General features: G+C 37.3%; 1 protein-coding gene across 1 annotated transcript; it reads left to right on the plus strand.

The window, feature by feature from the left end:
• Nucleotides 1-20,464: 20,464 nt before the first annotated feature.
• LOC143621345 (uncharacterized) lies at nucleotides 20,465-23,939 on the plus strand. Its single transcript, XM_077092797.1, has 4 exons — nucleotides 20,465-20,502; nucleotides 21,336-22,341; nucleotides 22,417-22,563; nucleotides 23,325-23,939. Exons 2-4 carry the CDS (start codon nucleotides 21,363-21,365, stop codon nucleotides 23,855-23,857), a joined length of 1,659 nt encoding a protein of 552 aa, XP_076948912.1. The 5' UTR covers nucleotides 20,465-20,502; nucleotides 21,336-21,362; the 3' UTR covers nucleotides 23,858-23,939.
• The last annotated feature ends 35 nt before the right edge of the window (nucleotides 23,940-23,974 follow it).

The following is a 23,974-nucleotide window of genomic DNA, read 5'->3' on the forward strand; positions in this document are numbered from 1 at the left end:
TTCAGAGGTGTGAAGCCAAATAAAACTGAGTATAAGCGTCATTGTGTTACTGCTAAAAATGAAAACTTTACAAAATGCCAAAATGTAACGAATTCAAGTTTTCATAAAAACAAACCTCAGTTTTTCAACCAAACCACAAGATATAATACTTTCAACTCTCATAGGTTTGGAAGGCATTACACTCAATCTGCAAGGAGATTCCCTAACAGGACTTACAGAAATTATCCTGATGCTAACTTGAGAAAGCCAGGGTACGGGACGTATCGATCCAAGACCAATTGGTCTTGGGTCCCAAGATTCTAACTCTTTGTTTTATTGTGCAGGAACAGTTGAACAGGGCTGCCAACAATCTTTGGATTGTAGATAGCGGCTGTTCCCGGCACATGACAGGCAACAAACACTTGTTGCAAGACTTAAAACCTGTTCAGGGAGCAAGAGTTAGTTTTGCTGGTGAGAGCGGAGGTAGGATTACTGGTAGAGGAACAGTGTCGAATGGGAGAATGACACTTGAGAATGTAAATTTTGTGGAGGAGTTAAAGCACAATCTGCTGAGTGTGTCGCAGATTTGTGATAAAGATTACACTCTCCATTTCACGAAGAATGAAGCGATCGTATTGAAGCCTGGTTTTAAAATACCAGACGAATGGATAGTAATGAAAGCTCCACGTGAAACGAATACATATGTGATGGATATGAGGTCTACTGAAATGGCCACTGGAGAATCCTGTTTAATGACAAAAGCAAGCGAATCAGAATCAGAATTATGGCACAGGAGAATGGGACATATTCATCTTCGGAAGATGAACTTCATTGTCAAGAATGGGCTTGTGATGGGCGTTCCCTTAAAAAGTTTTAACTTTGAAGACAAATGTATAGCATGCAAGAAGGGAAAGCAACACAAGAAATCCCATCTCACCAAGAAGATTAATTCTATTGCCGGTACTCTAGAACTACTTCATATGGATCTCTTCGGTCCAGTGAATGTAAAAAGTCTAGGTGGTACTTCTTACTGCTTGGTGATAACTGATGACTACTCGCGATACTCGTGGGTATATTTTCTGAAAACGAAAGACGAGACGGCTCAGATGGTGAAGAATCTAATTACAAAAGTTGAGAACGTCATGAGTAAATCAGTTAAATACATCAGAAGCGACAATGGGACAGAGTTCAAGAACTTTGAAATGGAAATCTTCTGTCTTCAGAAGGGAATTGAACATCAATACAGCGCTCCGTATACTCCACAACAGAATGGAGTGGCTGAAAGGAAGAACCGAACGTTAATTGAAGGAGCCAGAACTATGCTGGCAGACTCGAAGCTTCCTGTGATGTTCTGGGCTGAAGCAGTTGCTTCAGCCTGCTATGTTCTGAATAGGGTGTTAACCGTTAAGAGACTTGGAAAAACTTGTTACGAGCTTATGCATGGAAGGAAGCCCAACTTGTGCGGTCTAGAACCATTTGGGTCTCCTTGTTCGATTTTGAAGACTAATTCGAAATTTGGTGAAGTAGCCGATGAAGGAATCTTAGTCGGTTATGTAGTTGGGACTCCCAACAGACGGGTCTTCAATACGTCGACTTGCAAGGTGGAGGTGGTTTGTAACACCGACATTACTAGTTACCAACCGCCAAAACCAAGCAATGGACCTGCTGAGCTTTTCGACTATGTTAAACTTTTTAAGTCGTTTAACGTACCTGATTTGAAAATTTCTGAAGAAGACGAAAGAGCTGTGACGAAGATGATACTTGATGAGGAAGAGAATCTATTGCAACATCAGATGTTTGAGAAATCTCAACCTTCCACATCAAACCCTATCGATACCCCTGCGGCCTCAACTGAAGATGAATTTATTAATCCTTTTCACTCTCAGCCAGAAACAACCATAGGTGAGATCTCTTCAAATTTGGAAGATAATTTGCATGTCGGTGCTGTTCCGACCACGAGAATTCACAAAGATCACCCATTGGAGAATATTATAGGTGATGTGTCCTCCGGTGTACAAACCAGAAGTAGCTTGAATGAGCACACCTGTGTGTATACAAGCATTAAGGAAACGGGTATACTGAACGAATGTTTGTACTCCTGCTTTATAAGCCAAATTGAACCAAAGAATTATCAAATGGCTTTAAAGGACAGCTCGTGGGTCGAAGCCATGCAAGAAGAGTTGGCTCAATTCTAGAAAATGGAAGTTTGGACTTTGGTTGAAAAACCAAGGAATGTGCATGCTATAGGCACAAAATGGGTGTTCAAGTGTAAGAGAGATGATAAGGGAATTATCGTAAGAAATAAGGCGAGGCTGGTTGTTAAAGGTTTTAATCAGCAAGAGGGTATTGATTACAATGAGGTGTTCGCTCCTGTTTCCCGGTTAGAAGCAATTCGATTGTTTTTGGCGTTTGCTGCATTTAAAAAGATGAAGGTATTTCAGTTGGATGTGAAGAGCGCGTTTCTAAACGGGAAAGTTGATGAGGTTGTGTATGTTGAGCAACCTCCGGGGTTTCCTGACCCAGACTTTCCTGATCACGTATACAGGTTGAGCAAGGCGTTATATGGGTTACATCAGGCACCTCGTGCCTGGTATTCAACGTTATCGGACTACTTGCTGGAAAATGGTTTTGAAAGGGGATTGATTGACAGTACGTTGTTTGTGAAGAGAGAAGGATGTGACTTCCTACTGGTTCAAGTCTACGTGGATGATATCATTTTTGCTGCATCAAGAGTATCCATGTGTCAGGATTTTGAGGCTGTCATGAAGAAATGATTCGAGATGAGTGCTATGGGTGAACTAACTTTCTTTCTAGGATTGCAGGTTGATCAGAAGAAGGACGGGATGTTCATTCATCAAACGAAGTACGTTCATGATGTGCTGAAAAGATTCAAGATGGAGGACAGTTCTCCATATGATACTCCAATCTGCGTCAATCACAAATTGGGTGCTGAATCAGATGGTGACGCAGATGTGGACCCAACTCTGTATCGGGCGATAATAGGTTCTTTAATGTATTTAACTGCTTCTAGGCCTGATATAATGTTTGCTGTTTGTCTTTGTGCCCGTTTTCAGGCAAACCCAAAGGAATCTCACATGAAAGGTGTGAAGAGGATTTTGCGGTATCTCAGAGGCAAGCCGAAACTAGGGTTGTGGTACCCAAAGGGAGGAGACGTTGAACTGGTGGCATATACAGATTCTGATTATGGGGGATGCAATCAGAGTCGGAAGTCAACAACAGGAGGCTGTCAGTTTCTTGGAGGAAGATTAGTTTCCTGGCAGTGCAAGAAACAGACATCAGTTGCAATCTCAACATGTGAAGCTGAATACATGGCAGCATCCAACTGCTGTTCTCAGGTTTTGTGGATTCAGCAACAATTACGCGACTATGGTCTGAATTTCTTACTCACTCCTATTTTAATTGATAACACTGCTGCCATCTCAGTAATTAACAATCCCGTGAAGCACAGTAAAACTAAGCATATTGACATTCGTCATCACTTCATACGGGATTGTGCTGAGAAGAAACTGATCAAGATCGAAAAGGTTGATACGCTGGAAAATTTTGCTGATCTGTTTACAAAAGCGTTTGATAAATCCAGATTTCAAAACCTAATTGAGCTGAACGGGATGATCAACCCCGAGTAACCATGTCTTTGTGTGTATTTAAAAAAAAAAAAAAAAAAAAAAAATTTTTGTCATTATTGCTTAAAATTAGTCGGTTACCTCAGTTTGCTGGACATATCCTCGGATATGTTTTGGTCCTCGTTTCGACTTAGAGAATGAGGTTAGCCATTAACCGGAAGACTGAAAGTGACCGGGGCAGTTATGACGTGTGTTCTTCAGTTGCTGAAAAATTAGTCGGTCATTCTTAGTAAGAAGGACACATACTTGTATGTGGTCGGTCCAGCTGATCCATTGGATCTTCAGGATTGCCGTTTACCTGACGACTTTGACGTGATCGGGGCGATTGAAATCAAAATTTTATTGGGAAATGAAATTACTTTTCATGTCTAATACTTCGTAAGAAGTTCTTTGCTGTGTTTAACAGAAAATTGATCCAACCTTGGAAAATGATATATATACTGATTGTGTGTGCTTAACTAGTGAAGTTATTAGGCTTAAAAGGCTTTAGAACAGTCATTGTATGTCATGGTAATTTTTATGGTGCGTAAAAGTGTATGTGATACTAACTTAAACTACTCGAATTTACGTGGAAACTCCTTAAGAGTTTTGTATGTCTTCATACATATCTTTTCGAAGGATAGGCAGAAAAGCAACTACCCAGTCATACACGAGCCCGTGAGTGTTCTGATTCCCGTGAAGAAAGCATTTCAAGACACTGCAGTGATCCAGATTCGGGACTTGCAGTGGTTTAGTACTCCGAAGTCAATAAGAATGTTTGGTTTAAAAAAAAAAAAAAAAAAAAATTATTATACATGTATATTTTTTTAGTACTTATGAGACATAGTAACAATCAAGACTTCTCAATTCTGGAGTAAGAAGAGAACGGGAAGCAGACAACGAGTATATACAAGTTAATCAGACACTATGGGTCGAAGTCAATTCGGGGTGACTTGGGTATAGCCAAATACGCTTTGAGAATAGATAGAAGACATCATTATCTCTGAGTTGTTGCCCACTTAAAATTTTGAGCTTAACTGAACCTTAATCTGTATCACAGAAACGATGAAAACCATTTAAGTTATTTACATGCTTACAACCTGTTTCTCTATGTCATAATACAGCTAAACACGGATCCAAGTGACAGTCACGTAGTTAGTATGATTCCTGTTAGGATCTTTTCTAAAAACGTAGTGGTCCCTGACTAGACTGATATTTGATCCCTTATTTCGTTAAATTTTTATAAGTTTTTCTATTTTTGTAGTTGTATTATTGTATAACTGGTTACTGGGTCTTGATCATATTTGTTTTAACTCTTTTTGGAAACTTCTAATGTTAAGTGCAAGATTCTTCAAACTTAAAGGGATGATTTTGAAATTACGGGCGAAGTTGTTGAATTCGGCGAAGTTGTGCTTAACTTCGCCTAGGCGAAGTTAAGCGTAACTTCGCCTGAACCAACTCTGCCCTATATAAGGACTTTTAATCTGGAACAGTACCATTTATCAAAAAAAAATTCCGGCGAACATAACATCTCAAATTATCCGGCGATCTTGTTTACATTCCGTTTTCGATCTTTGATTTCAGTTTCTTGTGTTCATTGACGGTATGTGTTGTCAATATCATTCCCAAACATACTCGTTCGTTATAGTTTTACCCGGTTCTAGACCTCGGGTCGTCGAACCTTCAAAACCTAGTTTTTCAACCGTGTATTACGTGTTCATGGACGACCTTTACGTCTCAAAATCATTAATCTATGCTGTTCTCCACTCCTAAATCGTCAAATCGTTGCGAATACATCGGATCTAAACCTTATGAATCTGAACAGTCGCCGTTTCAGATTCAGGCGAAGTTATGGTTAAGGCGAAGTTATCCGCAACTTCGCCTGAAGCTTAATTTCGCCTGTGGCGAAGTTATCCGTAACTTCGCCTTGAACTCAAGTTCGCCTGTGGCGATGTTGTGATAAGGCGAAGTTATGATCAACTTCGCCTATACCAATTTACTTAACAGTTTTTTTTTGACGAACTTACAGTTGAAGCGAAGTTGTTCCCAACTTCGCCTCACCTATAAGTTCGCCTATACAGGTTTAATCACAATTTCGCAAGTGGTACAAAGCGAACTTGTGAGTTGCTTAAACGTTGTCTAACTTGTTTTGTTTTGTGCAGATATGGCCGCTGTTGGAGGTGCTGGTGGTGATGACGGTGATGATCAACGACAATTCTTTCCTGCCCATAACCAGTACATCATTTTAGATCCAGACGTAAGAGGCGTAGAAGACTACAGGGAGATAATCACATTTCTCTAGCGATCAAGAGTCTTTCATGCGATCACAAATACACTGCCTATTTCACTGCCTAACATTGAAGACTTTTGGCAGACAGTGTACTATGATTGCAGGCTTGAGCCTCCGGTGATGCGAGCAACCGTAAATGGTCATAACATACAGTTTTCCTCGGAAGATATACGGTTGGCTCTGCAGTTCGGTGAAGAAACAAGAGATGACCCAACGGAGTTCGTAGCTCCTTTCCGTGATGGAGCTTATTTGAGGATGGGTTATTCGGGTCCGCTGGGGGACTCGCAGAGGAGGAAAGGGTTTTTGCTGGATCAATGGCGCTTCCTGATGCATGTATTGATTGTATGCATGTCCGGCAGGAAGGCAGGAACAGATGGGATGGGCGCGACGATGCAGTCAGCCATGATAGCGCTGACTTACAACAGCCGATATTCTTTTAGTCAGCTGATATTCTACGAGATCGATCGTCAGAGATGGGCTGTGGCGCGCGAGCGATTCACTATGTATCCTCGTTTCTTACAGATGATTTTGAATCATGTCGCTCCGTCGCTACCGCAGAGACGCCCGATTAGATACGTCGAATGCGTGACGAAACGTATCTTTGCTCAGTGCCGCACTTCGAGCACTCGTAGCAAGCCTGAGCTGCGTCCCAGGCATACTCCATTATTCGGATATCTCATCAATCCGGAGTATGTTCCTGCAGGAGGGGACGAGTTCAGAGACCCGCAACCACATCAGGCGGCAGCACCACATGCTGTATCAGCTGCGCCTGTTGTATCTACTGTTGCCTCTGCTGCTGTGCCAGCTGCGGTATCTCCTGCTGTGTCTACTGCTGAAGACGTTGATCTTGATGCTGCCTTTGGCGGACATGGTTTGTTTGATATGGATGTCTCGGGTCCTCAGTTTATGGATGTTACTAGAGCAGTTACTTCGGTAGCTGACTCCGATCTAGACGAAACGTTTGCTGAAGCGAGACGACTTATGGTGTCTCGGGAGAGAACTACGGGAAAGAGGCCGAGAACTATAGACGAGGATGAGGACGAAGTTGATGAAGAGGAGGCAGTGCAGATTGTGCTCAGACGTTCACGAAGAGAACGGACAGGTATGGGTTCCGGAGCTGGAGAATCTTCGAGGCTGGTACGTTTTGCTCCACCTGCCTTGTCTGGTATGTCTCTTATTCCTTCCACAGCACAGGTTACTGCTGTCGAGACGTCGGCCCCAGCAATTGTGTCTCTACCACCCCAACCGCTTAATCCACCGGTGGTAGTTGCACGATTTGTTGAGTCGACCATCACTACTACTGCAGGGTTACCAAGTGTACCACCTGCGGTCACTTCTGCTGCTGATGTCCCGCCAACTCCAACGCCTACTTCAGATTCCGAGAGGATTACATCGCTAGAGCGGATTGTTGCTGATCAGACAAAGACCATTCAAAGCCTAGTGGAATCCAATCGACTACAAGCAGCCCTCCTGGTTGAACACGGACAAGTAATAGATGCCTTCAAGGCATTCTTGGCATCTCAGGGGGAGAAGACTTGTAGGGGAGATGAGTTGAGGATGAAACGGAGAGAAGATCATGACGATGATCCCAATGCACCGGAAGGTGCAGGTGGTGAGCTGCCAAGAACCTCTCAGGCTCTTGGGGCTTCCACAGCTGAGGGGGAGTCTACAAATGCAGCCGGTGACGACGTGGTAGCGGTTGATGATGATGCTGATGTTGAAGATGTTATCGACGCATTGAAAGAGTTGGATGAGGAGGATGATGAGTTTATGATTGAAGATGATGTGCTGCCAGTTGATGAGATCGAGAGGATTGGAGAGCAGATTACGTTTGAAAACGTGATAGAGGAGGGTGAGATTGTTGATGACTCCGTGGAACACGAGATTCCGGAGGTTGAGAGACCAGAGTTGGGTGATGAGAACGCGGAGGAAGATGCTGAGTGGGAGGAACAACCGAAATGGAAGGAGGGTTGTGCCCACTGGTTCGTAAAGACGAAGAAGCCGGCGGTCCCTAAGATGTTCAGAAAAAGTTACAATATTAAGGGATACGCGGAAGCCAAGAAAGGTATTATCTGCTGGTTATACGACGAGCAGCTGCGGCTCTTCGTGATCAAGAGATACGATGGCATTCAGTACTTCCAGAGAAAGTTGAGATCTCTAAACACACTGCCAGAATGTGAAGTAAAAGATTTAGCCAGATTGGGATTGATAAACAGAAGTGAAGACAACATGGCTAGAATCATTGCGAAGATCGTGTGGAAAGAGTGCGTTAAAGAGAAAAAGTTTGAGCTACTGAAACCACAAAAGGGGAAACTTGTCGAAGACATGGATAGAGGTCTGAGAGTTGATGGAAAACCTTGGATGGTCATGAAATACAAACCGATCCGGTGCCTTAAATAAGTACCGATGAAGTTCATGCCCAAGGACGTGCTCAAAGATCTAAAATGGTGGTACGTGGATTGTGAGACAGCTGAGGCGGTAATGGAAGATGAGGATGAACAAGAAGTACTTCGGGTTTACGACCCGATGCATCTTGTTAATCTATCGCAGGCTGATCTGAAAGTGCTCAACGAGAAGAAGATCTTCTACATTCCTGCTTGGAAGGATCAAGCTAGGAAATATCAACGGGTGGTGTCGGTATGTGTTAGAGAAGGGGCGCATGCGTAGAGATGCAAGATTACAAGACTCAAGATTTGAAGATCAAGATATGAAGCTACTGCCAAGGGGGAGTCTGTTGGTACATGTGTGTCAGTAGTTCATAGTCTAGCATTTGTAATCGAGTCTGTAATGCAATTATGTTTTGATTATGTTTATATTTGTAACACGCGAAGTTGTCAACAAGTTCGCTCTGGCGAACTTGTTGAATCAGCGAAGTTATTGACAACTTCGCCTATGGCGAAGTTGTCATGTTTATATACTGTTTCAGCCGAAACAGTTTGTGTTGGTCGTTTAGGGTTTCGTTTCAGTTGTTCACTTCGTGTGTTACGTGTCACTGTCTGTAATAGTGACCTCGGGTCACGTGTTTGTTATCAATAAACGTGTTTGGTTTATTGCTTGTGTGTTTGATCTCTACATACTCTACACTCGTATCTACCTACGCAGGGATTCCGCACCTGCGTTGTTAGCGACATCCCGTGTACGATCCGTCCAGGAGCCTACAGTGTGTGAACAATGCTTTGACTTATGTAACATATACTTGTCAGAAGAATGTCATCTATATAAGGACAAGTTTGTTTTTAGTTGCTCCCACTCATTTTAAGGTAGGTACAATAATCCACTTGGTTTTTGATGATGATAATTGTATAAATATTTCATCACATTTTGATGTTTGCATTATCCCATATATGGATTTTATTAACTTATAGACTAAATGTTCTTTGACCTTCACGTTATAACTTTTAGGTTGTTTTATGAACATATAAATATGTAAGCCGATTGTTAGGGAAATTTGTTTTAATGTTCATCTAATGTAGCGTTTAACTATTATAAGCTACTAGAACAATAATGATACTTAAAGAAATCTTTTGTAATATAGGTAAGAATATTCTTTGATAATTGGTTCTCCTTGAATATAACCTCTAACAATCAATCATGATTCTTAATGTCTTAACTTTTTTTTATTGGGATTTAGTTTTGTTATAAACACTCTTGGTGATTCAACCAAATTTCAAATGTTATTTTGACTTATGGAGTCAATTTTGCTAATAATAGATTTATTCCATTAAGAAGATTGATTGATTTAATGGTTTAATTAGAAGAGGTATGATCATTAAACTTTCCAACATCCATTTCAACTTTAGTTAGGGAGGTTACATAATCATCAATGTCAGTAGGTTTTAAAACCTAGATAGCCTCTTAAGTTGATTACTGGGTAATTTGAAAAGTCTTAGTTTATGGATTAGCTCTTAGTTAGGTTGCTATCATTTTCAGTATTCTAACTGTGTACGAGTTGGTGCAGTATGGTGTACAAAAGGTGTAACTGGAGTTAAATTTGGAGTAAAATTTAATGACTCTCTTCCCCCCGCCTCTTGTACTTTTAACAAGTCATTATAAGGACTTTTACTGCTCCCACTGACCTTAGAAACCCTTAGGAAATTAGCATACCTAGGGTCAATATTTAAAGACCAATAGATTCTAACAGAGAAACAAGTTAATAATATAAGTTGTCATAGTTTCTCTTGTGAGGATTATTTTAGTAAGAAATCGGAGTATGCCTACATTTAAGAAACAATGAAACTTTTGTAAGAGTAGTAGTAAATTCTAAAGATATTAGTTTTGATGGAATATTGTTGTGATGGAGCAGAATCTTATATAAGAGGTATAACTGAGATAATATTAAGTTTTCACTCCCTCACCTCTTGCAAATATTGTAAGTTATGATTGAGACACTTAAGGCTGCCACTGATCTTTAATATCTCTATGAAAATACAACAGAAGTTTCAATGATGTACGTGATGTGGGAATCTGTCATATATATGTTAGACTTGATTTGATTCAATTCACGTCCAGATGTCATAATAAATTTAGGGACATATTTAGAAGAAATCGTATTAAGTATATATGAATGGATCTCTTTGTAACATTATGAAAATATAGGGTCAAGAATGCACATTTTAAAGTCCGAGGGTTAAAATGAAAAATTCCGATTATGCGCCTGATCGCGATACGCAACGCTCAACAACCAACGTCATCGCGTATCGCGATGACGTGGTCTGACAGACGGACACGTGTACCGCCACATGGCACAACGCCCACCACGTGTCACCATGTGGCACCGTGTCTGCCACGTGGCAAGGCTATGGGTGACTCATCTCACCTACGTCGCGATACGCGATGACTTAGCCAAGAGACCATCGCGTATCACGATAGGTCTCCAGATTTGTTTATAAATAGAGGGCTCCAGCCCCTCTCCCTCCTCACACCAATTCACACAGCTCTTTTTCTCTATAGAAAAAAAACATCTCTCTAACCTCGTAAAGCGTCCACCGAACCTACCTCATTTTCCGTGCCAAAACCCCGACGTATCTCGAAATCCGTGCCACATACCAACGACGATACCTCAAAGAACGTGCCACCCCAAGACGACCCCGAAGTTCCGCCTCGAAGTGCGTGCCAACAAGTTGCGAAGACCGGCGTGCCTCGATTTGCATGCCAAGGGTGTGTTGGTCAAAATTCTCAATAAAACATGACGGCGTCGAAATTCTACCCAAGTTTCTAAGGTTTGATAAGCGAAACAAGGTAGGCATAATGCCCGAATAAAATATTAAAGGCTTAAAACCATAAGTCGCGGATATACTCGATACCTCGAAAATAAACAAGAGAAAACATAACAAAGAAATATAATAGAAAGAGATATAAATATAATGTGATTCTTTGTTATAAATATTATTTAAGTTATTATTAAGATTCTTAAATAATAAGCAAGTAAAGTATACGTTTCTTCAAGAAGAAGAAACGTAGTGTTTAAAAAAGTAAATCAAGTAAAACTAAAGGTTTTAAACATGTAAAATCAAGAAAGTATATTTTAAACTAAAGGTCTAAAAGGAAAATATAATCGAGGTAAAGATTATACAAAAGAGACTAAAGGTCTTAAGCCGGATTAAATATTTGGTATTAATAAAAGGTTATACTCGTATTATAAGTCCGAGAAAACAAGAAATAACCGGTCAGTGTATTGAAGCTGATTTTTTAAAAAAAAGGTGAATACGCCCAACTTTATAAACTTGTTTAATCAAGTCAAATAAATGAAATGAATTACATGAGATTACGTATCTCTAAAACATTATAAACAAAGGTAACTGCTGGCCCTCAGGCTGTCGTGTACGTTTGTTTGGATCCTTACATATGTGGTAGGTCGGTGGGCACACTGCGCCACACCTGGTCATTTGCCTCCCACGATAGGCCAGACCTAAGTTACGTCCGAGTGAGGGTGATCATGTGTATCCTGATGGTATTTAAGTTATATCGAACGCTGCGGTGTTTGCTGAGCGGTTTCGAGTAGAGCTAAGTTTATAATTGTGCTTTGTTTTAACTTGATTACTCCTAAGCCACGATGGGCCGGACCTAAGTTATGTCTCGAGGGGTAATCAAGTAAAGAAAATATTTTATGCGTCATCTTATTCACCAACATGTGTTGTTGTCATATTTTTAAACATTTTACAGGTAATGAAGACTAGCCGCTTGAAGCATCAAAGTTGGAATAGGCGATCTGATGGCTCAGATCATTTTGATAAACTTAAAAATATATGTAAATGATGGTTTAGATAAAAAAGTAATATTTTGTAAACATTAAACGGGTATTATATAATCCCGTCTTTTGATATGTAAATAATAATATTTTAATCCACGCAAGTATAATTTTAGCTTAAAACACGTAACTGATTTATTTACAGAAGTGGTACCAACTGTTGGTCACACGCCTAGGCCTAAGATGGGGGTGTGACACTCTTTAAGACCATGGACCATAGAAGACAGATTAGATACAAGTAAATAGCTTTTTAAATGATAAAAAGAATTATGTCTGAATATTCCGTTTGAATAAGTTCCACGAATGTAAGTGAAATATAACTTCTGGTGGACCCATACTTATTTCTTAAGCCAAGTAATGTTTAAGGCATCTAACACATGACTTAAAATCACTAAGAATAAAATTATATGAAAAATCACCCTCATCAACGATATCATGATTTCTCACGAAATTTGGTTTTAAGGGATGAATTTTATAAATCACATTTGTCTTTTGTTAAATTTTTTATTTGCATGATAACAAAACTTATGAAAGTATATAGTATCATCTTGTTCTATTTTATAGATGTTTCAACCCAGATATTGATAATAAATAATATGAGAGTTTAAGGTAAGAGCGACTTTATATTCGCTTAAGCAAACCTCATAACTGTCATAATATAGCTTAAGTATTGATACTAAATTCTGATTAATCTCTAGAATATGTAAGATATTATAAAGCATAATTAGAAGACAGTTTATCATGATTCTAATAACCTTAACATGTAAATTTGTCACTGACACTCGTGTTAGTTATTTGTTGATTTCGGGTAAACATATAGAACTAGACTCAACCAATCATATGTTAATGGGAATATTAGTATTAGCAGACTATAATTCATTTATACAACTATTAGTTTTAGCTAGTTGTTCTTTTGAATTATGGATAGTCTTGTAATTTCTATGCCTACTCTAATGGCATATTTTTGCAATGATACTTCTCCTTAGAGAACTTAAAGCTGGAAGTAATACTTGTATTTTGTCTATGAATATCAGAATTATCCTCTTTTAGATTTTAGTGGTGTGAGTTGAATAACATCTTATTTCCAGTGCTAGAAATTTCGTTTCTTGTACATATGTTGCTGATCAACACACTCATTTTCCTTTGATACTTCTTAGTGTTATAGTTGATTCTTAAGGCACCAAATTGTACTACTGAAAATTTAGTATGTAATGTAATGTAATGTAGAATTGTACTTATTTTCATATGTGAACCCTTAATTTTATGGGTCATGGTAAAGTACATTACGATGTATTCAGGGATACCATTTAACCTTATAGTTATAATTTAGAAGAAATGCATGCATATTAGAAGTTATTTTTATTAGTCTTAGGAAAAACTAAATTCAGAATAACTTTAGTGGTAGCATGATGTGTGTGCGCGTGAGTGCTTAAATTGATAACGGGATTGGAGATTTAAGCTTTGCACAAGATCGTATTTTAAATTTATAAAAGTGATTTTTACTAAAACTAAACACATACAAAATAGGCAAGTGTACCTATCGTATATGTAGGATAGTATTGGTAAGAACCAAGTATCGATCTGTTACACCCCGACCAAAGGCGGAACATGCCGGGGCCTAACGTATTGATTGGACAGTTGCTCAGAAGACACTAATTAAAGCGACGATAATTATTTAATATCATTAACATTAGACAAGTACACAAATTCAACAATTACATCATGTTTTGTATTTTGAACAATATCCTAAGGTAAAACTAATTTCTTCGATCTTGAACAATGTAAATTACTGGTACCTGTAGCATGTATAAAAACACGAATGTTGGTGATAATACATAAGTTTTAGTTGAGATACATATATACATAAAAACCACAATTCATATTTAAATGATGAGCATCACAATTTCTACGAAAATGTAAACAACTAAATAGATGTGGACCCGTTCCTATTGATACGAAATCAAAGTACTTGGGTAAGTGTAAGATAATATTAGATGAGGATAGATGAGGATGAGATACCAACCACCAAACATAAAATAAACAATTAAGCACATAGAGCATTATCATAGAGCATGCAACAATCACATCGACATATATTGAATTGTGTTATGAATAGATGAATAAATAAAAATGAGTATTTTAAATAGGGTATACATGCCACCCCTAAAATTCAAAAGATGAAAAAGGGGGATATGTAAACTCACTTTAGAAATTGAGAAATAACTTGGAATAATAAGCGAAGATGCGTTTAAAGGAATCGGAGCGGTCGAACCTCACAAACTATATATAAAATAAAGAGAGTACAAATGTAACTGCTAACTAGCGGGGTTATAGAAATAAATTGATTTAGTTTTATGTTAGAGATTAGGAATTATTTTAGTATATTCTAGGATATTTTAGTATTTAACTTTAACGAAAATTTCATGGTTTATTATTACATATTATTTTAATTACGCGATTAATACTAAGTTTGAATATTATAATGTCCACGGAATTTCGGTGTTATCGGTATATTTTATATTTGGAAGAAAATAAATATGTTTGCGAAATATAAAGTTTACGACGAGAATATATATTTTATTCACGGGTTTTAATGAGCCTTGTCGGGTTTTAGAAGATTGGTTTTTGATGAAAAGGCTAAAAATAATTTATAACAATTTTTATTTGTCTTAAAAAATTTTACTTATTTATAATTATTTATAAGAATATACATATAATTTATTATAATATTAAAATGGTATAAAAAAGAAAGACATGCAATGACCCGGGTTTCCGTGGACACTAATGTTTCTAATAATGAATCTTTGTCTTACTTTAATCAAAGGGTTTAATCATTTTTGAGATTGACTTTTAACTTTTTATAAAATAGAAATACTTATAATATATAGGTGACAAGAATAGAATTTCTAAGTGAGTAATTCAATTATATGAAGGTTTACCATCTAACATCAAGAATCCACTCCATTATTCCTTGATGATTATTAACTAAACATGTGATAAACTTGTCTTAAGAATATATGATAGAATAGTCCTTCATTTCTAAGTGAACATATTCTATGACATAAAAGAAAGTAGCGTGCGCATTTTAAAGTCCATCCTTTTCTAATGTCATACTACCACGAGAATGTCAATTTAAGTAGACAAGCAGTTTGGTATAGTAGAACGATTAGGATTTACTTTGATTTCTCAAATACCAATCCTAACAACTTCGAGTGGTTGTAGTTAACTCACACAACCTCCCCTTGGTTGATTTAATTAGATTATAATTACACATTCCATTAACATATGATTTCTTTAACTAGCATGATAACAATCGTGTTAACAATGCTATGTCAGAATTATCAAAACTAGAGAAATAGATCATAGCTTATATCTCATCATTTCTAAGTACAATATAAGGATCCATGTTTTATCTTGAATAAGGTATCAAAGTATTCTTTTTACCATTTTTAGTTTCCAAGAACATGAGTTAACATGAAAGATAATAAATCATCAACTTTGATGTATTGAGTTAAAGTGATAAAACATTTCTTCATCAATGGATAATTGCAAAATGACCATGTACTATGCCAAACTAAACCACATGTTTCACATAATCATCAAGTAAAACATAGCTTCTTCATAGATTATAGATGGTAATTGGAGTTTAGCTCACAATGAGCATTGTTATGAATATAAAAAGAGATGATGACAACAAACACATGATTAAACTAGAACAATCTAACCAAATATGGATGAATATCCCTTCTTAATGATGATGGATTATGGTGATGTTGATGATGATGGATGATGATGATAAGCTCCAAGCCTCAAACTCCTCACAAGATCTTCAATATGAGTGTAATGTGGGTGTTTTTATAAGAGAAAACCGTTTAGAGATCTTCTTCAAGCACCCCAAGTGAGTGCAACTTAAGCCTCTATTTATAGGATGTCTGGAGGGAGGGGCACGGCCCCGTGTCCACGTGTCCCAGTTGCATGTTGTCAGATCGTACATGATGACTCACCATGGGGGTGTGCTTCTGAGGCACACCCCCGTGCTTTTTAGTGACATGTGCGTAAATTCATTTTGTCTTATCTGAAGGTGACCATAGCCCCGTGGTTGAGGAGGCACAACCACGTGCTTTTGGCTTTAGTGTTTGTCTTTTCTTGTAGATTTTTGTCTTTTTTTGTGATCATAAGCATGGGGGCGTGTTTCTTGGAGCATAGGGGCATGTTTCTTGTATCTCTTGTGTTTTCTTTCATTTTTCTTTGTCTTTTTGCTTATTTCTTCGTTTGAGGCTTGGGTTTACCTGAATTTTCATTTTATTATGATAAGTAGCCTTCTGAGCTATGTTATTTGATAGAAGTTGTAGTTTTTAGAGATTATTTGATACTGAAAAGATGTATAATTTTATATACATCATAACATTTATTTAAATAAGTTCTTGATTATCATTATCATAAGTGACATTATGATTGACTCATCCCATTTGTTATGCTCTAGTTAACAATAGAATGATTGTTATTAGAAAGAGCAGTAGGATAATCATATTATGTCTTAATGGATAATTAAAACTGAGAAGATCTAAATGTTATTAAAACTCTTTATGAGACAAAATTCAATTATGTTTTGAGATTAGAGTGGATGATTTGGATGAAATCGTTATTTTTAGAAGAATGTTATAGTGAGTAATATTATGAGATATTAAAATAATACAGATTAAAATTAATGATTATTAGATTAATGAGATCATTAATGTGAGGATCCTTATATTTTATTGAAGATGTGACATGTCTATTATTAGGATCATTAATATGAGGATCATTATATTTTATTGAAGATGTAATATGTCTATTATTAAAATCAAACTAATAGACTATAATTAAAAGTTCTACTTAAACAAAAAAATAAATCACCTTTGGGCATAATTAAAATTTATTTAAGTTGTGTGCAAAACAATTATAACACATCACCTTTGGGCAGAAGTGAGACAACTATTTTAATTATGCACGGGCTAGCTTTGTTAGATAAAAATGTAACACATCACCTTTGGGCAGAATTGAGACATCTGTATCATGTTATGCAAAAACTAACAAAAGTTTTCAATTAGACTTGAATGATATGGTAAATGTAACACATCACCTTTGGGCAGAAGTGATACATCAAAATTCACTCAAGTTAAGCTTTTTATGTTTTGTAAAATTTTATAAGATTTAATTGTTTACAAAACGTTTAATTAGGAACAACTTATAGGAAAATTAGAGTTCTCGGGATACTAGTAATCGAGACTTTTTAGTTCTTAGGAATTATGAGTTCTCGGTAATTTTAGTGAGCCCGACTTTTAGTGGGTTTTCGGGATTATGAGAGTTTTCGGGTTTTTTAAGATTTTCAAGATTTTGCTAAACCAAAACCATTCTAAAAAACCAAAATTTAATTTTAAATCCTTAACCCATAAACTATTTTTAACCCATAAATTGTTTTATCCCATCAATTATTTTTAAATCCCATAAACTAATTTATGATAAAGATGAAATTCAAATTTTAATGGATTATATTTTTTCAAATTTAAAAGATTTAATTATAATTATCCAAGATTTTGAAATTTTATATTGATAAAACCATATCATGTTTCAAAATTTTTAATAGATAAAAATCAATCAAAATTGGAAACAACATATTTTATTCCTACGATTCATCCAAAATAAGGACGATTCTTCAGTTTAATGATAAACATGAAGAACATCTTCGAAGAATCTTTAGTCAGTTTTCTTTGGAATCGAAATCCTAAACATATTTTTAACAGATTTCGAATATGAGTTTTAAATATGAATTTTAGCCATTATAACCAGTTTTCTTAGCAAAACATGAAAACCGAAAAAGTTAGGATTTTAATCAAAACTCATGTTTTTCGATGTCAATTCTAGATATAGGGAAAACATTAAGAACTGATTAATCAACATCGTTCTGATACCACATGTTGATCAGTTCTTTATGTAAGCAATGGAAAACATGATAAATATTAAACCTATGAACCTGTTATAGCAGTGAGAGTAGTAACCGCAACAGAGAAGGATGTAGACAACATGGTTGTCAGCTTGGTCGAGTTCCTCTTTAGGATGTATAGTTAAGGATGGTGTTAGGATTCTTGAGAGGAACCCGGTTTTAGAAGAGATGAGACACACAAAATTGTTATGTGTGTGATTAGGTTTTGATATTAATATTTATCTCTCTATATATACAGTTATACACCCAAGGAAAACTCTTTGTTAGTTAGTAAGGGTAATATAGCCCATCAACAATTACCAAACTAATATATAATAAGGTATAATTAATATTTTGATCTATTATAATATAAATGATTATAATGACCATATATAAATATATCTAAATATATATTTAATCTTACACTCTTAACATGCAATCAGAGATCTAACCGAATAAAACAAAATTTTCAACACTATTCACAAAGAAAACCATACAAATACTTAGAGCATTCACAGCTCGTCCCACATCCTTATCCCTATAATTACACTACAAAACACTACATTTCTCTTTCCTGTTTAATTAAATAATACTTTTCATACTTTTATCATTACAGTTTTTTCTCTCCTCTATTCACAACCAATTCAACAAATATTAAAAAATAAATAGGGATAAACTTTGTTTCTCCAAATTTACAAAAAATCACTATATTTGTCTCTCCACCCTATAATTTACCAGTTCCTCTCACATAATTATAGAGGATGGGTTGGGAATGCTCTTAGTAAATGCTAATAGTAACAACATATGATCCCCACATACCACAACCATCAAAAATGTAAATGACCAAATGTAAAGCATAAAGCCACCAAAGCCAACTCCCCTACGATCAAATTGACACCACAAATTCGTAGCTATAATCTAAAACTAATGGATTAACTTGTAACAACAATTATCTCTCAGTTGACAATTCAAATTTTGAATTCCACCTGATGCTCAAGTTGAAACTAACACTAAATACGGATTAACATATGAATTTATGGGCAATTAGAAGCTAACGCAAGCAGCCAACAAATTCGACACAGTTCAACACGATTAACATACGAATTTATTATGTATGAGTTTTTTCTTACAAATTTGAAGTTAAAAGCCCCTAAAAACTTTTAAAACTTCTTACCAAACATACTCATAGCCTAATCAAAGCTAGATGGAAATAAATCCTAGGATTCTCATGGCTATTTATTTAACATTCCTTCTATAACACGCAAAAGTTACCTAAGGTTTAATTATTTTCTTAATTTTCGTGACAAGCCTACGAATACCGAATCACCAAACTATTCATGAATTCTTAAATAGTAAATACATATAATAATCAACAAGTTGCAAGAATGTCGCATGAACCATCCTAGATTTTCGAGTTTGGTAACAAACGCACCCATTGCCGTTCACATTTTCTACAATCTCAGCCAAACATATTCCCATCGCCGTTGTCGTTTATTCTTCTGCCTCCCACAAATTCACACACATTATCATCCAAAAAACCTTAAACAATCAGAACCTTAATCCTTAAATCAAACCTGGATATATAGAGGTAACACCTTCAATTGTATTTGAATTTTGATCATTAATTATGTGCTATGATCATGTTGTTATATTGTACCTCCTATGTTTTATTCAAATATCGTATTATTTGTAAATGAACCGAACGTCCGGCCTAAGTTCGTTTATGTTTGTCCGTTTAATAAATGAACTAAATGAACAATTTTTTTTGTTAAGTAAGCTTAATGATCGAACATGAACGGAGGTTGCGTTTGTTTAATAGGGCTCGTGAACGTCTGGTAATGTGTTTGTTTACGTACGTTTGGTCACATCCGTTTATGTCCGTCCTGTTAGGTTCATGTATCAATTCCTAATGAACGAACAGGGACACGAGTTTTCGTTCGGAAGAGTGTTTGTGAACCATCCGTTTGTCCGACAAAAGCTTAACGGACGAACATGAACATGGTCTTGTTCGGTCCCTATTTTTATCACGTGATGATGAATAGTATGAACTATGAAGAATTTACAATATTCTTGAACATTTAACAGGCATTACATTTGTCTCTTACACATGTCAAAAACTGGGATCCAAATATAGGACTTGTTTCAGTCTGGCAGGTGCAACAAATATAGACGGTGTTCGCTCCACTAAACTGGTGGTGGCTGATAACAATGAAGGAGTCTCAAGATCATCACACATTTGGAGATTGCACCGTGTTTCGGTCGGGTTGTCGCTTGACTACCGCTAACACGAATAAAAGTTCTTGTGAATGGTTTTATTGATCAGTGTTTTTATTGATTACGGATACGGGTTGTCGCTTGGTTCTCATGCTTCCATTCTCCTGTTCACTTTTTGAAACCGAAGGTAATTAGCGTGCTAGTTTGGTTTAATGATTCCATGGTTCATTGGTTTCAGCTAGCGGTGGGAAATGGGCTAACTCGGGCTGGTTGGTTAACGGTCAAAATGGGTTTGGGTAGAAGAGGGTAATATTCTGTTATATACTTATGTAAGCCTGGCAAACCGGGCGTTTAATTTATTTTTGTCCAAATATACATACCCATTCTCTGAAGAATGATTAATGTTTGCCACCTATACACTAACATGCCAAGCAGATTGCCTGGATTGGGTTGACCAAAAACTCTTTTTTATGTCACAACTTTAAAAATAGTTGGTGTGTTATATATGTTATGTTTGTAGTTTTTATTTGCTAACAATCTCTTTTCTTGAATAAAACTACTTACCAGGTTGTACTTTGGGTAACTCTGATATGTTCAACTCGTTTGACTTGTTTCTTTTTGAACAGACACGAATGAAGCATGTTTGTTTAACTCTAACCGAACAAATGATCCCACACGAACAAGGTTTTCTTGTTTGTTTTCGTTCATTGATAAAATGAACATGTTTGTTTATTAATAATACGGCTCACAAACATAAATAAATAAACAAACTAAATATAGATGAACGAACATAAATGAACTAAAACCAGTTAAAAGAAATGTGAAGAACAATAAGTTGGGTCTAAAAAGTTAATGATGGGCCAAAATCTTTTAAATGAATAATATAACGAACGAACTTAAACAATTGTAAACTAAATAAAGGAACGAACATAAACAAATTTAAATGAACGAACATAAAGGAGTGTTCACGAACATAAACGAACCCCTTGACATTAATGGGTTGGATATCTTCACATGCAGAAAACAGTCCAATTGCCAACTGAAGCAATGCAAAAAACACTAGAAGATCACAACACAAATAAACCTAAACCCAATAAAGATCCTGTCTTTTCCAAAGGAGTTCCCAATGCCGACAATGCGAATCCGTTTCCGTCGTCAGCGGGTCAAGACCGAAAACCCGAAGCGCTTAAAAGCACTAACGACACCGATAGTGAACACGGTCACAAAACTCGGGCCATTAGAAAGTGTGTGTCGGTAGGAACCGGCCTTGCAGCCTATCAGGATGTGACATCAGGCGAAGACTCGTATTCTTCTCACGGTGATCGTAGTGGAGACGAGTATCACAATGCCCGGGCTTCCGTTTCTCCTCAACTAAGCTCAAATTTGGTTAATAATATATCAGATATGTCACCTGATCGCCTTTCTGGCCCGTGCACTGGTGGGTCCAGAAGCCATGCAACATGCACCCCGAACGCGTTTGTTAAGTCAAACTCGTTGCCACATATGTATTTGACCAACACCGATGCAGTTGATAAACTGGTTGATAATGATAGTGTAGATCATGCTGACAAAAGTGATGGTGACGGTGATGAAGCGTATGACTATGCTGGCTCTGCAAAAGACTGGATCGTCCCAAGGGATGGACCTGGGAAGGGTAAAACCGTCCACGAAGAATATTTGGGTAGTCAATGGAACGAAATGCCTACTGAGGATTTTAAAATAAGACGGGTTGAGAAATGGGTTATGGATCTCCAACATTCTTCTTCGTTGGATGAAACCGACACGCTTACGGACCTTGATCACCAAGGGCAAAATGGGAAAAGTACAAACAATATCTTGGATCCCATACCCGCTTCAAAAACCGATGCGAAGTCAGTTCTGGGTATGGATGCTGCTAAAAGATACATTTCTTCTTTGAACCCTGCAGCCACAACGGCCCAGCTAGCGAACCATGGGCTAGTTGTGGTCCCGTTTTTGAGTGGTTTCTCGAGCCTCCGGGCTCTTAATCTGTCCGGGAATTCGATAGGTTTGAATATCTTTCTTCTCATTTTGATTGTTAATATTTAAGTGTTTGTTTATTAAAGATGTTTTGTGTTCACAGTGAAAATCACAGTGGGTGCACTTCCTCGTGGGCTGCATATTTTGAATCTGTCGAAGAATAGTATTTCCACCATTGAAGGGCTTCGGGATCTCACGAGACTGCGTGTACTTGATCTTAGTTACAACCGAATCCTCAGAATCGGGCATGGTATGCAGTTTTTCTATCGGTCTATATGTTTCTTGTAAGTTTATCAAATTTAATTCTACGGGTGTCAAGCGTGTCATGTTGACTCGTTGGTGGGTTAAATTGTTTGACCCGAACAAGACCCGTATTTTATACCTGTAAAATATATCAACATTAATCCGTACATACTTAGAATCGTGTAACCTGAACATGACCCATTTATCTAAATATGACAAATGGGCTGGCAGGTGATAACCAAGATGTACACATGTTTTGCTGGGTTATAAAAGAATGCCATGAACGGGTTAGTGGGTCGACCTGTTTAACCCGTTACCTGTTTTAACTATATGGGTTAACAGGTAAACCCGAACACGACCTATTTAACCCATTTATCTGAATGTGTCAAACGGGTTGGCGGGTGATAACCTAGTTGTAAAGGCGTTAAATTAGGTTAGGGGGTCGTACAAAAATGTGCTAAACGGGTCACAAATGGGTTAAATAGTTCAAGTCAAAACACGACTATTAATCTAAATGTTTCAAATGGGTTGGCGGCTGATAACCAAGTTGTAAAATTGTTAATAGAGTTGGTGGGGGGTTGTAAAAAAATGGGCCAAACGGTTTTAACTAAAAGGAAGGTCAATCCAAACACGACCCAGCCGTTTAGTTAAGCAGGTCAACTGAACACGACCCACTTTTAAGGGTTAGCTATGCAACCAAGAACCCGTTTAGTTTCGTGTCGTGCCATAAATTTCCGCCCCTAACTGTGGAAATATGGATGCTTGAAGGTCTGGCATTATGTTCTTCGCTGAAAGAAGTATACTTGGCGGGAAACAAAATAAGCGAGGTGGAGGGTCTACATCGTCTCCTGAAATTAAGCGTGCTAGATCTGCGTTTCAACAAGCTCTCTACAACGAAAAGCCTAGGACAGCTCGCGGCGAATTACAGCTCGTTACAAGCCATCAGTCTAGAGGGCAACCCTGCCCAGAAAAACATAGGAGATGAACCACTAAAGAAATATGTTCTTGGTCTTCTTCCTAACATCACGTACTTCAACAGAAAATCAATCAAGTCTGGTGCTGTTAAAGACTGGACTGATCGAGCTGCACGACATGGGATAAGATCAGAATCCAAGAAGTCAACACATGGGAGGAGAAGTCAAGGGGTGAGCGTTCGGGGGCGTCATGTGAGGCTGCCGCCAAGCGGGGTTAAGGCGGTTGGTGATAGGCATCAGTTTCCTTTTCCTGATGTGAGTGTGAGTTCCAGGCCGGATTCTGCGATGCGAAGAGCTCATAGTGAAGGTATGCTAAGAGCGATTTGAGATGGAGGATTGAACAACATAAAGACTTTGATTCGGGTCGTTTATTCAAGATTTTGGATCTTGCTTGTTTAATATGATATGCATGATCCACATTTTTTTTTGTTGGATTTTTAAGTT

The sequence above is a fragment of the Bidens hawaiensis genome, unplaced genomic scaffold, assembly GCF_021521415.1.
Source record: "Bidens hawaiensis isolate Kalapana, Puna unplaced genomic scaffold, B.hawaiensis_p1.1 tig00000326_1, whole genome shotgun sequence".
Taxonomy (NCBI): Eukaryota; Viridiplantae; Streptophyta; class Magnoliopsida; order Asterales; family Asteraceae; genus Bidens; species Bidens hawaiensis.